Source organism: Colossoma macropomum, unplaced genomic scaffold (assembly GCF_904425465.1).
Source record: "Colossoma macropomum unplaced genomic scaffold, Colossoma_macropomum, whole genome shotgun sequence".
NCBI classification, from domain to species: domain Eukaryota; kingdom Metazoa; phylum Chordata; class Actinopteri; order Characiformes; family Serrasalmidae; genus Colossoma; species Colossoma macropomum.
The window spans coordinates 48,971,040-48,987,510 of record NW_023494792.1 but is presented as its reverse complement, the minus strand read 5'-3'; the positions used below and the strand labels follow the sequence as shown (position 1 = coordinate 48,987,510).

Genomic DNA, 16,471 nt, shown 5'->3' with positions numbered 1-16,471 from the left:
CTAATGCGGAGGAGGTTTGAGTTGCGCCTTCAGATGAGCTTTATGTTTTGTAGATTTTCCTTTACTTGATGGAGAAAGTCCAGGGGAAAAGAGCTTTGGGGGCGCATATGTAGATCTGCACCACGTGCCCCGCCCCCTCCGTAAAAAGTAACATTGTTGTTGTTAATTGTTGTTGGTATGTGTTCCTTAGTTAAAGGGATGTGTTTATGTTTTATGTGTATTTTGTGTTGGGGTGCAGATTTAGTGTGGACTGGGGGTTGCCGTCACCGTGACCTCCCTGCTATTTTTGTGCTGATTGATGTGCCTTCTCTTATGCTTCTAATAAAAGGGCTCTTCTCATAATTGTAGCTTCCTCTGACTCTTCTTCTGGATGATGATTCTGTATAATAGAATACTGCAGCTGTTACAGTACTACTCTTGTTTCACTAAGTATAGGATGGAAACAAAATAGTTACATTCTTGAAACAGCAAATGGAAAGTTGGCTAATCAGGAATTGTTTTTCTCTGTGGTATCCAGGTAGATAAGTAAGCTCTCCTATTGTTTAGGACCCTCAAGAGCTGAAGAGAAGGCCTAATTTTTTAGATTAACTATCAGCATAATTATAAATCAACAGACGAATCAACCAAGCATGTCTTCATTTCCAATGAGTGGAACCAATTTTGTGAGAAAAAACGTCACTCTAAGCCTTCTGGTAGTCTTACATAAGTCTGAAAACAAATGGAAACGTAATCAGTGGGTTGTTGGAAATAAAAACCAGTGACAGCAGCCCTATTTGAGGCCTCTCTACTGAAAGAGTCAATATGAAACTGCTACAAGGTAAACTATATGCTAATATGTCTGTCACCAGCTTCAAGTAAAACATGTAATGTTTTTAGAAGCTTCAAATTTTTAATCTAGAACAGTCTTTTACGAACTTTCCATCCCACCTTAACTGGTGCAGCAGTTATGTTCTGGTGACTATCTGTGCCAGAATGTAACTGCTGCATTGTTTAAAGCAGAACAGAAAAATGTAATAAGTTCATCACTTATTCAATTTCAACTTATCTACTTTGTGTTGATGCAAATCACTGTCAACTTAGCACTAACAAACTACTAGAACCCTAAAGAGGTGCTAGCAGAAGTTAGCATTAGCACTGAAGTGGGCTTTTTCCTCATGTTTTGAATGAGTTTTGACTTTTATGGCCCAAAACCGAAGGCCCTTCTCTAAGAGTCACGTTTTGCCGTAGTGTTTAGGTTCTAATTGGCTCAATCATTACTTTGCAAACAGTTAAACAATAAAACGGGCTGTTTTTGTTACCATGCTTTTGGGACATATATAAATTACCTCTGTCCTGACTGCTGATCTCAATCATGTCATCAACACTGCATCAATATGTTTTTAATATATTGCAAGCCATATGCAGTTTGTAATATGTAGCAATATGAACACAGTGTAATATTTTGTATATACTGTGCACTTTGAATGAGTATTAATGGACTATAGGGTTATATCAGGTTAACCAGAAGGCTTAGCTACTGCTTTAATTCCCCCCTTTAAACATATAATTTTCAATGCTAAAATGTTAATTAGCTCCATTTTAGAATAAAATGTACCAAATATAACAGTATTCATCACTAAAATCTTCTATATTTCAATTTGAGTCCAACTTTTCACCTTGGAAGTTGAGGTGTTTTGTTGAGTGCAGGAGTTTGGGATTTCAGTTATTGCTATTAAGTTACCTCACTCTTGCTTTACTGTGCTTTGCAAGAGTTTTTACTGGGTGATGTCTCCACCTGTGGACAGAGAGAGCATTACACATGCAATTTTATATGCTACTTTATACTAGAAAAGGAAATCTTTACATCATACAGATCTGTAGTGCAGAGCAGACCAGGAATACTGAAGAGCTTGGCCTGCCAGTAGTTGAGTAAACCAACGTAACTCTTTCTAGGAGTAGACTCAGTGTCTTCGTAGACGGAGTCACCCACCTTATTAGCAAACTGTCATGGAATTTTTCTTCTTCTTCTTTTTCCTCTTCTTCCTTCTTCCATGCATGTGCGAGTCTTTTAGTTTCCATGAAATGTCACAGGATAACACCATTTTTCATTCAGGTTCCCATACAGTCTCTGTGGTCTGTACTACTTCTTCAAGAGGTTTTTGCTACTAACACCCCAAGGCAGACCTGGCCTTTGTTTTCTGTTCATCTACTCACTGGAAGATTAATGAAGACTGGGCAATTGATTGGCTATTATATTTTAAACCCATATTCCTAGGTATACGGAGGGTGGAGGAGTGAGTTAAGTAGCCCCATCCCATGCTAGAGAAAGGGAGTACAAGCAGTTCCTGCACTGTGAGACCAAAATACTGATAAGAAATACCTACAAAAAATGAAAGAAAGAAAGACTCTGTTCTCTGATATTTTGCAGTTTGAGTCATGTATGCTGGGTCCTGAGCCCTGATGCAAGCTGTAGGCAACAGAGGCAAGAAAGTTCCCCACAGGAGAGTCTGGAGCCAGAAGAAACGATACTGTATTTTCCTTTTTAACTTGATATTTGCTTCAGATCAAAAGAATATAATGCAAATTCTCTTGGGTATTGTAAGGGTCATTGACTCCAGTCCTAGAGGGCTAAAGTCCAGTTTATTTCAGTGATTTCAATTCTCAAACACACCCACTAAACCTGAAAATTAACTGACGAGAAGAATCAGGCGTTTTTGAACAAGGAAATCACCAAGCTGTACTCCAGATCCAGCACTGATGACCCTTAATGTACAGCCTGAGAGAGTGGTAGGCTGAGTCTAAGGCCTTCACTGATACTTTGTCAGGTTTCTTTGTAAGTGCCAATTCTAGGCAACCTCAAAACTGTCCACTGTTCCTACTGGAGTAATTAATGATGTGTGGGTTCTTGAATTATCCTCTGTTTACTATTTGGACAACAATATGTGTTTTACCCAATTTTTACACATAATATGTCCCAAAATATCCAGAGAGCTCATTAATTAGTGAACACAACAGTTAGTTAACACATCCTCTTCAGGGAACAAACTTTTTTTTTTGCATTTTTCTATAAATGAAAGTGCACAATTTCTATTTTTTTAACAAAATGGGAAAACATAAACACAAAATGTGCTTTCATACAGACCACATTTTAAGTTTTATTTTACCCAATATGTTAAATTCAGCAAATGAAGAGTATTTGTGCGTTACAATGTACAGAAGTGTGTTCTCTGTAGAGGACGTGTTATTACATATTTTCATTTAGAAAATCAATAAAACATATCATTTAACCAGGGGTGTTTAAACTTTTGCATGCAGCTCTAAAAAGGGACACTCTGGAACAGCTACACATGAGCCTAATGTCACCATGCCCAATACCAAGTGTCAGCTGGAGGGGTATAAAGCCCCCCAGCACTGGACTGTGTGAAGCAGTGGAATTGCTTTCTCTGAAGTGATGGAGCTCCATCCAATGTCTCTGAGATGACCTAGAGTGAAATGAGCTGTGGTCTGATTGGCTACCCCATATTGTGTCTCATTCAAAAAACAGTCAAGGCTGAAACACTCCTTAAACTTCAGTGTGAATAAGTGGAGGAAAAGTGCTATATGTAAGTTTCATGACATCACAAAACAGTTCATTCATATTGGACCGTTTTTGCAGCTCAGGTTCCATAAATAGCCCATATGAACTAGGGGTGAATGGTAGCTTTTGTAATTTTGATAATCTACATCTAACTTTATTATAAAAAGATTTTTCCCATAATATAGGCCCTTTAAAATGTTACCCATTGTAATGTTACGTGTCAGTGCCTGTGCACGTGTGTTTGTTTTTCTCCCTGCTCTGTTGCTCTTCTCCTGCTCTATTGGCTGTCTCTCTTCCATATAGGTTGCCTGGGAGGTCTATCACTTCCTGGACATCTTTTGGCCAATCAGCCTGCAGATTTGAGCCCAAGGAGGTGGAGCTTTGACTTTAAAAGCAGTGTGCCAGAGTTTGTCATCAGCCCTGAGTGTCATGTGACTGCTGTTGCAACTCTTGGCTCATTTGTTTGGTGTCTGGTTTACTGTTATCTTGACTCTCTCTGCCTTTGCTAGCTTTAGCCCTCTGCTAGCTTTAGCCCTCTGCTAGCTTTAGCCCTCTGCTAGCTTTAGCCCTCTGCTAGCTAGCTTTAGCTTTGTTAGCATTTGTCATCTTCTGTTGTTTGTCTGAGTGTACTGGTTTTAAAGTCTCTCAAACTGGTGCTTTTCTCCCAAGAGGAAGGGCAGGTTAGACTGTGCGCGCACCTACATTCACATCCGTAGGTACACGATTGTCTAAACACACTAGATTAGAGGCAGGTACCACTCCCTGTATGTTTTAGTAGCTTAGCATAGGGTGGTAGCTAGAGCTCTTTAGCTCTTAGTTTAGACTAGATCTGTTTTGTTTATTTCTTTCCTTTGGTACTGTCTGTAGTCCCCTCCTGGGTAGATTGCTCAGTTTGCCAGTATGACTATAACAACTTTTCATAACAGTACCCTGTTATTCGTATTGTAACTTGCTTGTTTGTGTTGTTTATTTGTCTGTGTAATTAAACAGTTAAAGCTTTAGCTGCTTTATACTGGTCTCTGTACCCCTTTATTGTGCTCCTCCATCCTTTAGTTACTGTCCCTACCTCCTCCTAGACCTGAGCCTACGGTAGGGACGTAACAGTAATTAGAATTATCTTCATCACAATAAATCATTGCAGAATTACACCTATTTTTCATTAAATATGTGAAATGCTTCATTCTAGAGAAACTTAGTAAGTCAGATGGGAACCAGATGTCTGATGGATTTCATGTTTTTAAAAGCTACCTCACAGAGAGTTATTACATGAAATGGTTATGAATACACCAGCTGATTACTGAGACAATGTTTTATCATAGTTTGTACAGTGGCCAAAAGCACAGTTCAATGAAAAATGCTGCAAACTCATGAATGTGATGCAAAGTCAGAAAACATTTACATCAACATCACTACTCTTGATCTGCATTTTTTACATTCAAAGCTGTGTTTGCTAATAATGTCATGAATAGCATTTTTGAGGTAAAATTGTCACTACTGGAACAGTCACTACCGAAACATTTGGTGAAGTTTCGGTAGAGTTTTGAGTGTTTTATTAGTGGCAAAAGTAGAATGTTCAATCAAATGTTTTAATAAAATAAAAATAATTAAGGTTTAGGGTCTTACACACCCACACACACATACATTATCTAAGCTGCTTATCCTCCTGGGTCACATGGGGTGATGGAGCCTATCCCAACTTGGCATGATATATGGTCACACAAAGCAAAAGGATTTTAATCTAAAGTCCCAGTCAGTTCAGTAGAATGATCCATATATAAATACTCATGTTTAGGTGTAGTTACACTGGAGGTGAATAAGGTGTCTATTTTTGTGTTGTAGGTAAATCTGAGTGGGTATGTTTCTCTACAATGAACCATTTCACATCAAACCACCCTGAATGACTTTGAATCTGAAGCACTCCCCAACAATTCCTCTTAAATATCCATCCCTTTATATTCATAATGTTGCAAATAACAGAAAGTACTCAGTAATGCAGGACTGATTTTAATCAGACATGTTTAGTGGTGATGCTTCTTGCAGTCAGAGAGAGCCTGGCACCCCAAGGAGGTCCTTTATTCAGTAGGGCGAGCTTTGAGTTGAGCAAAGCCCACCCGATCTTGACCCCTGTCAAAGACACTGTAGACCTGAGAGAGGAATACGTCCCCCAGAATCCACAGCGGCCCAAATAAAGATGTGATGTCTACTGCTTGGAAGCCACTCAAACAGACCACTCTGTCACCAACTACATCCTGAACAGGGAAGAGAGAGAGGGAGAGAGAGAGATGTTTAATGTTTATACAGGAAAAATACTAAAAGTCCAGAATTTTTTCATCCTAATCTCATTTGGATTTTATGTTTGATTGCCATGGACAAGAATTTTGGCAGGTTTCCCTGTACTTAATAAAAGAACAGAAGATCTATTGACTTTAAGCACATTTAGGCCGAAGCAGCTGGCAATCAGCTCCTATTATAAATGCGTTTTGTATGCTGTAGTTGCAGCTGATAGAGATTAGGTTGAAAAATGCTGGAGTATAAATTTAGTGAATTTTAAGTTGATGAAAAATCAATCTGTTTTATATTAGGCTGCAAGCAGAAACAGAAAAGACTGACGTGTTTGTATGCGTATACTCACTTTCTTGACGTAAGTTTCTCCAGTAAGAGAATACTCCACTCCGTTAAGTACAAAAGATATCACAGGCAGGCTGCTGATCCTAGAACAGTCTACCAGAAACTGGAATCCACAACAGAGTTTTAAATGACTAATATTAATTGAAGTTAATATGACAACATTTACAAAAATGTGGAAGATGATGGAAAGGTATCTTAAGACATGGCATATTTTTGAGATTTTTTTGCCAGGTCATTTCAAAATAACATATTTAAAAGGGTATCTAAGGGTTGCCTATACATTTTAAAAGAAAGTTAGGCTATTATTTTAACAGTATGATAACTCTCATTTTACAGGAGGACTCCAAAGTAAGTAATATAGAACATTGTACATTGAAGTCTGGAACACAAAAAGTTTTAACCCCTTAAAATCCCAGTCTTATTACATACTAAGGCTTATTATTCAGTAACTACAGGGACTTCAGTGCAAACTGGCTGAGCTATTCGTAGGTTATAGAAGTGTGTAATAAACCTTGGGTTTTGTAATAAAACCTGTCTGACAGTCTCATCTTACCATCACAGAGCCTATTTCGTAGTGTAGCTCAGCAGCACATTATGCACATTCACTTGCCTGTTTGCTGAGTAAATTAGCCTATCACAGCAAGATATAGGATGCAGGCATTATTAAATGCAGCGTAATCATACTCTCATTACCGACTGGTATCTACACTATTAGAAATAAAGGTTCTGTGCAGGTCCATTTTTCATTCATCAAGGTACAAACAAAGTAAATGTTCCCTAAAAGGTACAACAGTGGTTTTTAGGTTCAACTGTGAACCTTAAATAAGTTTCTCCAGGTGAAAAGTATAACCTAATGCTTTAAAACAGAATAATAAAATAAAAGCCTGGAGACGAGAGGGGGGTGTGGAGTCAGTACAACTTAGAATTACTTATTAATGACGGCTGACTGTCATTTGTTACTTGACCGTCGTTATGAATAACGTCCACAGACATTAGGTCTGCACTTCAGTGTGGATTCCACTGGCTTCTGAAATATAACTGAGCTTTTAGGACGCTGTTTTAATGTTTCTCCTCTTCAAAATGCATCCTTCTTCCCATCATTTCAGTTCACAGGTGGAAAATATGATCTTCTCACGGTAATTTTGCGTCACACAGTGATGTAATGCACATTTGAATCAAGTAAATTCACTGTATCCCTTTTTCAGTGACTGTAAACTTGTATTAAAGCATAGTAATTTAATGCTTGACTGTAAGCAGCTTTAACAGTGCAATATCACTGATAACACAGCACACAGATAGGCTTTTATTTCTTAAGCTCATGCCAGTCTTACCTCTCCAAAGGGAGTTGGTGTAGCTCCAATAAGCTGCTGAAGGATCAGGATGTCCATAGTCGGCCCAGCGATCAGAGACGTTCCCGTGTCAACAATTGCCTGGCAACTGTTAGCATCACCACTGCAGAAGGCAGTGGTCCCCTGTACCTTCACTCTGAAAAAGAGTTTAAGAGACAGAATATGGTGCCACTTACTGTGTGTTACAGTAATCCTGTGCTGTACTGAACTGTATATTGTCGCTAGCGAAACAAAAAATCTCAAAAATAGCCTCTAAATAATGCTCATGTTTTTCTAATAGGAGGGAAAAAGTAAGGCAAGCAACACAGTCAGTGGTGGTCCTTTAATGGTCCAACAACAGTCAGTAATTGAGAACTACAATAGGGGCAGTTTGCTAGCATGCCATTCAAAGCTGCTTTTAGTGTAAAATTATGCAAGAAATAAACAGACAAAATAGTCAATAAATATAGTTCAGTTAATGTAAATAATGTAAAGCAACCAACACAGTAAACTCACGCATCCATTTTGATCTGCCAGTAGCCTTTTACAGTGACCGGGGACCAGTTAATAGGGCGAACGAAAAGGTCTTCATCCACACCTCCCAGTAACAGCTCTCCCTCATTACCTGGACCTCTGAACCAAAGTACATGGACTGTAACAGTCTTCATCATAATCATCATCATTATCATAGTAAACAGCAAGACACCAAGTAGAGTCAGAATTAGCTACATCATAACTTCTAAAGTCTAACTTCTAACTCAGTTCCACCTTTTATAAGACAGTCAAGTTCAGTGCTCACTTTTAAGAAGCATCTAAAAACGCATCTCCTTATCTTCTAATTTGATCTGTTTCATTTTCTTCTGATACTAAATAAATACTCATGATTTCTTGTATAACTATGTTTTATCACCTGTCTGTAAAGCCACCGGCATGAAAAGTGCTATATAAATAAAAAATATTATTATTAATTATTATTATTATTATTCTGTGATCAGTAATGTTGAATAGAATTTTCCATGAGGTCCAGTTTTATGTACACTTATAAAAAAAGATGGTGCTTTAAGGGTTCTTTAGTAAAGAAAATGGTTCTGTATAGAAACATGAGTACTCAAAGAGCCCTTTGCATGACTAAAGGATTCTTTGTATCATGAAAGCGTTCTTCAGACTGATAGAAAATGTGCATGAATGGTTATATAGCATCCAAAAGGGTTCTTCTATTATTACAAGCTTGACACAGTAACAGTAGAAAAACACTTAGGTGCTATATAGAACCATTTTCAAAAAGGTTCTATATAGAACCATCTACAGCAACACAATCCATCAATCTGAAGAATGCTTTCATGGTGCAAAGAACCCTTTAATCATGCAAAGAGCTCTTTGAGTGTTCATGGTTCTATATATAACCATTTTCTTTACTACTACTAAGAGTCCTTGAAGCACCACTTTTTTTTATACCGGAAAAGCTCAAAATTCATTTTTGCATGATCATTTTCCAACCCTTTTTTTAATTAAAAAGGCTGTTTTTGTTCATATGTTTTTTAAGAGTGACATAAGTAAATGACCTCTGTTCTGATTGCCCTGTGTTGTGCCTCATTTATAAAGCAGTCCAGGCTGAAACACTCCTTATAATTTCAACTTTAGTGGGCAGAGCTAAACAGCTGTAGGCTGCACAGGTGATGTATGTGAATGTGTTGGTTCTCGTGATAAAACCAATTGATTAAAACATTTACTGGAAAACAGTGAGGAAATTTCAGGCCCATTAAATACTGTGCATTTAGCTTTGTTCAGGTTTGCCCAGGGGACAATTCTATTGCTCAAATGACGATTTTCCTAAAATTCTTTATGAGAAACAGCATCACACAAAGATGGAGGAAACAGAAAGGAGAGATAGAAGTCAATTAAAGATACACAGGTGTGTTAGTATCTTAGCAAATATGAGCACAATGGATGACTGTTGAGATCTATTTTCAAACTTTAGAGGAGACATGATGATGTGAGATCACTAGGGTCCTTTTCTCAGGAGAAACAACTGAGTAGCAGAAGACTTTAACCAAAATCTGCTTAGTCTTTGCTTCTGATCTCATTGTTGTCTAGGAGAAACTACAGAGATATTAAGGAGATCTGTTTTTAGGTTTATTCCCCATGGATGGTGCAGAGTTTGCTGATTTCTCTAACACACCTATGTGACTTGAGTTAGTTGTGTTTGAGCAAGGAAATCATCCAACTGTGCTGGACTAAGACTCTCCAGTTCTGCAGTGGAGCATCTTCACACTATATGTTTGATATTACCACTATTACAGTAAATTGCATCACTACCCGTACACGCGTCACCATTTTGACTTCTACCATCTCGTCACTGTCACACTGCACTGTGCCCTGGCCATTTCTCCTCATTTCTGCGTTAAATCTCACATGCTTTTTTTAGAGAGCTGTCAGGGTGGGAGGTCATGAGGGGAGGCAGATTTGTTCCTGTCAGTCCCTTTTTTGTACAACAAGAAAATAATGATTAGAAATATTCGACTGCAACTACATTTGTATTTCAGTAAAAAGTGTACTTAATTATAAAACATGCATAAACTACAAAAGTTCATTTCCTGACAAAAACCTGAGTGATTGCATTGTTTATACGGTTCTCTTGCGTTGCCAGATGGATGCTAGATGGTTGCTAGTGTGTTTCACGTCGTTGCTATATTGCTCCAGGTGGCTGTTGAGGTGTTGCTAGGCAGTTGCTATAGTGTTTTGGATGGTGTTGTTAGGTGGCTACTATCGTATCCAATGGTGGTTTTTAGGGTGTTACTGGGTTGTTGTCACGGTATCCCTAGTGGTTGCCATGCAGTTGCCATGGTGTTGCAGCTTGTTGCTATGGTGTTGCTAGATGGTTACTATGGTATCCAAGGTGGCTGCTAGGGTGTTGCTAAGTGGTTGCTATGATATTCTAGGTGGTTGCTAGGCAGTTGCTATGGTATCCCACAGGGTTTCTAGGGTGTTACTAGTGTACTTCAGTTGTGGTGACATAAGAGGGGTGTACAAACTTTTGGCCACCTAGTTCACCATTCTTTCCTAGCCCACATCTCACATTTACATTTTGGAGTTGATATCTCAAAAAATGATGATAATAATAATAATAATAATAATAATAATGATAAGAAGAAGAAGAAGAAGAAGAATGTAAGTTGGATAACAACAGTGTTGCACTTTGCAAGGCATCACTAAAACATTCTCACGTGTTGAGATAGAAAGAGAAGATGGGCTTCTCCAATTTGTTCTGGTTTATCAGGTTGTCAAAGACAGGTGCTCCCAGTTCCTCAGCCAGGGTGGGATAACTCAGCCCCAAAACACCATCAAACTTGGTCATGACGAAGGACATGCCAGGCTCATACACGGACTCCCCGAACTCCTGATTCTCCACAGCCAGTGAGCCCACCTGCACAACACAGTGGCTGAAACAACACACACTCACTAGAGGTACAAACCATGGCAGGCAGGGGACTCGAGAGACTGAACGATCAGTTTATAGATTTATAGTACTTGTTCTGTTGGGCCATTGCTTGGGTTCCACCTGCTGGCAGCTTACTTCACATTATACACAAAAACACACAAGGAGACAGAGTTTTATCACTTCCTGAGAGTCTCTTTTGGCCCACTAGTTTCATGTTCATCAATGTTCAAGTAGTATTTGGGACCCATTTGCTTTTTGTGGGGCGTATAGGGGGGAGAGGGGCACAAACTAACATGTAACATGGACTTTTTATGTAGTTACACAGTTTAACATGTTTTTGGTCACATTCTTGTTTCCCATAGTGATGCCATTTTATGAATTCTGACAGCAATCAAACAGATATTTCTTAAAGTTTACCTTGAAGACAAGTTTTTTAAAAACCTTTTTAAGTCACAGAATTCACATCTGTATTATATTCATTACTCTTTTGTTGGCTGTAATGTAGCTCTACTTTGAAGCATATAAAAAACTCTACTATGAGAAAAGGCCATAGGTCCCAATATAACTATTTGGAAGTTTATATGCACAGATTCATCAAAAACACTGCTTTCAGCTAAGGTGGTCATAAACGGTAGGCACTAGAGACAAAGTTCATTTGTATCTGAGATGTGCAAGTTTCTTTTGTACAAATCTTATTCTTTTTGCTTAAATACTTGGTTTTAAACTATTTAGCAAAATATAAAATGTGTTAGGTTGTGCCTCACTGTCCCCTACAACTTCATTATTGCCAGAATAAGGAAACTCCCAACTACAGGCTAAACTACATTAATATCAGCTTTATAATCAAGACACCATCCTCTGGACAAAAAAAGTGTAGTGCTCAGAGAACAAGGCCTGATCTAACAAACTTCTACTGGACAGGGGCTGTGGCATTACCTTCAGCAGGTCTTTAGCCAGCACCCCCAGCAGGTGTCCAGAGCCGTAATGGATGCCAAAGACTCGGCCGTCACGAATGTAGGTGCTGGACTCGAAGGCCTTGAACTTGTGGTGCGAAGCTGTGCCAAGAGAGGAACACAGTGACCTGATAACTCACGAGCTTCGGTCATTATCAGAAACAAACATGGACTGATAGGACTACATTAAACGCTGATCTGGACAAAACTGTATTACTGAGAGTAAACATACAGCTTTACGTTGGTCTTTTAAAGAATATGAACAAGAAAAGTCTTGGCGTACCTTTAAATCAGTGTTTGAGACACAATGTATAGAAAATTCTTGATAATTTTCATGTGAAATATTCAAAACAAATACTGTTAATTGCAACTACTGTGAACTGATTATTCAGTATTAATCTTTCAACTTGCTTTCAAGTAACTACAAGACATTATTCTGTGACAATTATGAAATTAATACGCATGTTAATTAAGGTTGGGACTACATACAGGCCCTTGCAGTTTAGCAGATTAATCAATATGGAATGACTGGAGAATGTTGGAAGCATTAGTGTGGATAGTGAATGTGTCCAATACCACATGCTGGACTGACGCAGTAGAAGGAGGGCACCCATAGGTCAGCTGAGCCGGTGTCAAACACCACCGTAAAGTTCTGCCCTGGCGTTCCGAGACTGATCAGACCAAAGTACTGCGCCTTCACAACACACAGTACATCTGCTTACTTACACTGGTCCAGGATCTCAACAGGTTGGCACTGCAGTATGCAGCTGTAAACCTAATTACAGCCCTTGCAGCAGCAGATATTACTTGATAACTATTGATGGACTGATTGAGTAATTTTTTTCCTAAAAGCAGTTTGAAAAAGAGTAGTAGTACAAATGTATTACTCTTTTGCTTCAACAGTATATTTGTGAATGCAAATGAAAACCCAAGTCCTTGGGGCCCACCTAACAGGTTCCACATTTTAGCTCTATCCCAAATCCCACCACATAGATTTAGAACAAAAACACGGAACTGTCTGGTGTCCACCAAAGACTTGAGAAACACTACACATAGTAAATCCCACTAATTTAAAAGAGAATTCCACAGAATTTCCAAAATTTTCCACTTTAATTGCAGCAATATGAACAAAGTCATTCAGAGTGGTTTAATGATAAACAGTACACTGCTACAACAATTAACAACAGATTTCTCAGTGATGACGGGTCATGATGTCTACAGTACAAATATAAACATTTAATTTGAACCTACATGTGTAATATATATATATATATATATATATATATATATATATATATATATATATATATGTATATATGTGATATGTAATGTTGATAATTATAATGATATTTCCATATATAATGTAGAATATTTTACTATACACTGAACTGAACTGTCACTGGAGTGGCACCCTGAAAGGTATGTTTTCAGTACTTAGGAACATAATTGTACCATATTTCATTGCAATTATATATTGTTAATTGTTTTAATTCCATACACCCTGTCTTGACTCTAGGCTTTTTATTCTATGGTTCTGTTTTTAAACATTAGGTTATAAAAAAAGTTACAGATATGGTCCTTTCTCCTGTGAAAAATGTATTTAAGGTCCACAATTGGAACTTAAAACCACTGGTGTACCTTTGAGGGTTCATGTACATTGCCCTGTGATGAAAGAAATATATAGACATTAAACACTCCAAATGTCTGGTTCCTATCATGGTTTGAACAGTTCTGACTAAAATAGTGCCTTTTGCCTCAAATCATTCTTAGGTTACATTTTGACATCTTATTTAACTATTCAGGAATTTTGAGAAATCAGTGGAATTCCCCTTTAACCTCTAGTAGGACTTCAGGCTGAATATGTGCATATTTGAAAGCTGATGTCACTCACATCCATGAAGTTGTACAGTCTCTCTGCAGCTTTGCCCGGTTTGAGAGACACTAAGGTCGGTGGGTAGCACTGGGCGTAGCGCCGGGAGAAAACATCCACCTGATGATCCTTTAGAAAGTCCTCCAGCTGGTCATTGGCTCTTAAATGGCTCCTCAGAGAGGGCTTCTTAGTCAGAGGTATCCTTGGATTTAAAGACTAGTCATACACAGTGCTGAGTAGCATTGGTAAAATTCAGTATCACAATATTTACCCAGTACATTGCGCTCTCAGATGCTATTTAAGTTAGTATGAAGCTAAAACCTTTCTTCCTGAGTGCTGGTAATGTGTGCTAAAAGAATGTCTTACAAACCTGACAAAGTTTCTTTACACTCTCTTGTTCAGTTTTCTTTTGAAACTAGAAGGAGGCTTACATAGTATAGTTTAAATTAATAGTAAGGACATTTTTCATGTATTTTGAACTGCCCTGAAACACCCAGCAAATTACATATCATCGCAGTTGGGTCTCCATTTTTGTCATTTTTCTCCTTTTTTAACATAATTGAAATGCCAGCAGGCCATTATATTGTGTCAAAGGTTCATGGCAAACAGACCAATAGAAAAGAGACATAAAAAATCTTGTTATAGTTACCTACACTGAAAGTTTAGAAAGTTTTTTCTCTTCCTGTAAAGTCACCATTTTGGAGATATGAGATTCAACAGCAATGATATACTGCAGATTTTGGACATTTGGACATGTAAAATTTAATAAAAAAAACAAACAGTTTGCATTATCTTTATCTTTTTCGCTAACAACAAAAATACTTGTAATGGCAAAATATCACTCGGCACCAATCATACAGAATCAACTTGTTTCAGTAGTGTTTCTTCCAGTGAGTTATTCAGCTTTAGTAGGCTGAACACCCACTTTAGCCTCTGTGGCAGAGACTCCTGAACTTACTCTATTGGATTTGGCCTTCTGCATTTTCTTACCTTACCAGGCCTCGAACACAACACAGACAGCACAGCAGCAGAAGCAGAATTCGCTTCATCCTGACTATTTGACAGCCTCTGCCTTTCATACAAAAGAGGTGATCAGGCATTTATTCAGCTCGTAGTCACCCTACTGAGCCAATCATGACAGGGTTTAGTGTTTGTGTGGGTCAGGTCACTGAAAAAGGCAAAAGGTCCAAAGTCTCTACGCTTTATGCTTAAAGCACTTCTAAACTGTCATATTTTCATGCTTAAATGGACTGTTATGTGGACCATTCTACCAAATTATTTGAAAATGTGGTCCCACAGTGAAAAAAAAAAATTAAAAACAATCAGGTATTCAGACCTTAGATATTTACTAAGATAATGCTATGAACTATTTAAACCCAAGGTATTAACCGAGATGATAATAAGCTAAATATATACAAAATCATCATTTACAGGGTACTTTCTGTCTGTCCCCTAAATTAAAAAAAATTATCTATATTTTTATTTCAGCCTTGTTTTTAAAAAGATCTTTACTGACTTCTTCTGAAGCTGAAATATTTCAATTTAATAAGAGTTGAATTAATTTAAATTTTTTTTTTATGCTGACTCAAGTTTTCATGTCACTATGAAAACACAAAGAGTTTTAGTCCATAGGTGGAGCCTTATTTTAGCCAAGCCCTTGAATTTTTGAGCAGGAAGTGGGACTGCATCCCTGTCACTCCTGGCCACATGGTAAGCAGTTAGATCCCATTGTTTTAAAGTAAATCACTGTAATATTAAGAATTGTAACTACCTAAACATATATTTTTTTTAACAATGAATTTGTTTTTTTTAATTAAAAATACATGTGTGTACAACTGTTCAAAGCTGTTAATCAATGCCACTGGAAAAGCCATGTTATATAAACTTACTAGAATAAACATTCTTCCACTACCAACAGTCCAGTCTATCAGTATACATTATGCATAGCATGTAAACTATGCAAGACAGTAGAAAGATTAGTGATCAAACATCTACAATATAGTCTGAAAATATAGTGTGAATTTAGATTAATTTCAGGTTGCCTCAGCCTTTCATTCAGTTAAACACTGTCCTAAAAGAATGATGCAATAAGGTAGCTAAAAGGCATAAAGTTGCAAGAAAAAGTAAGTGAACCTTTTGGAATTACCTGGATTTCTGCATTGAATACTGATAAAAGGTGGTCTGATCGTTATCCAAGTCATAATTATAGACAAACACAATCTAACTAAACTAATAACACATAAACCTCAGCATCTCAATGGGATTGAGGACAAGACCCTGACTTGGCCATTCTAAAACACAAATCTTCTTTTTCAACCACGCTTTAGTTGATTTACTTGTGTGCTTTGGGTTATTGTCTTGTTGCATCACTCAACATCTCTTCAGCTTGAGGTCATGGATTGCTGTCCTTACACTCTTCTGTAAAATGTTTTAATACACCATTGAATCATTGTTCCCTCAACAATCTCAAGGTGTCCACAGGCCCTGAAGCAGCAAAGCAGCCCAAACCCATGATGCTCCCTCCACCATGCTTCACAGTTGGGAAGCATGGTGGAGGGTGTTTTGGTGTGGGTGTGTAATGTCTTTTTTTCCTTCAAACATGGTGTTGTGCATTTGTGCTAGGAGGTTCCACTTTTGTCTCATGTCCAGAGAACATTTTCTCAGAAGCACTGTGGAACAACCAGGTAGTCTTGTGCA

The 16,471-nt window shown here is 37.9% G+C and overlaps 1 protein-coding gene across 1 annotated transcript; it reads right to left on the bottom strand.

Moving 5' to 3' along the window:
- Window positions 1–5,586: 5,586 nt before the first annotated feature.
- On the bottom strand, window positions 5,587–14,823 carry nots (nothepsin). The gene is made up of 9 exons (XM_036577437.1): window positions 14,765–14,823; window positions 13,796–13,976; window positions 12,481–12,598; window positions 11,888–12,006; window positions 10,737–10,936; window positions 8,029–8,145; window positions 7,516–7,669; window positions 6,189–6,287; window positions 5,587–5,805 (listed from the first exon to the last, which is right to left on the bottom strand). The coding sequence occupies exons 1-9, from the start codon at window positions 14,821–14,823 to the stop codon at window positions 5,629–5,631; spliced, it is 1,224 nt and encodes a 407-aa protein (XP_036433330.1). The 3' UTR covers window positions 5,587–5,628.
- Window positions 14,824–16,471: the final 1,648 nt, after the last annotated feature.

Bases quoted from the DNA above. Each gene is read 5' to 3' on its own strand.
- nots (XM_036577437.1), bottom strand. From the start codon at position 14,823: ATGAAGCGAATTCTGCTTCTGCTGCTGTGCTGTCTGTGTTGTGTTCGA. The intron at 12,599-13,795 runs GTGAGTGACATC...TGTGTTGTGAAG, and splicing joins GACTGTACAACTTCATGGAT to GCGCAGTACTTTGGTCTGAT. The intron at 5,806-6,188 runs GTGAGTATACGC...TTCCCTGTTCAG, and splicing joins GAGAAACTTACGTCAAGAAA to GATGTAGTTGGTGACAGAGT.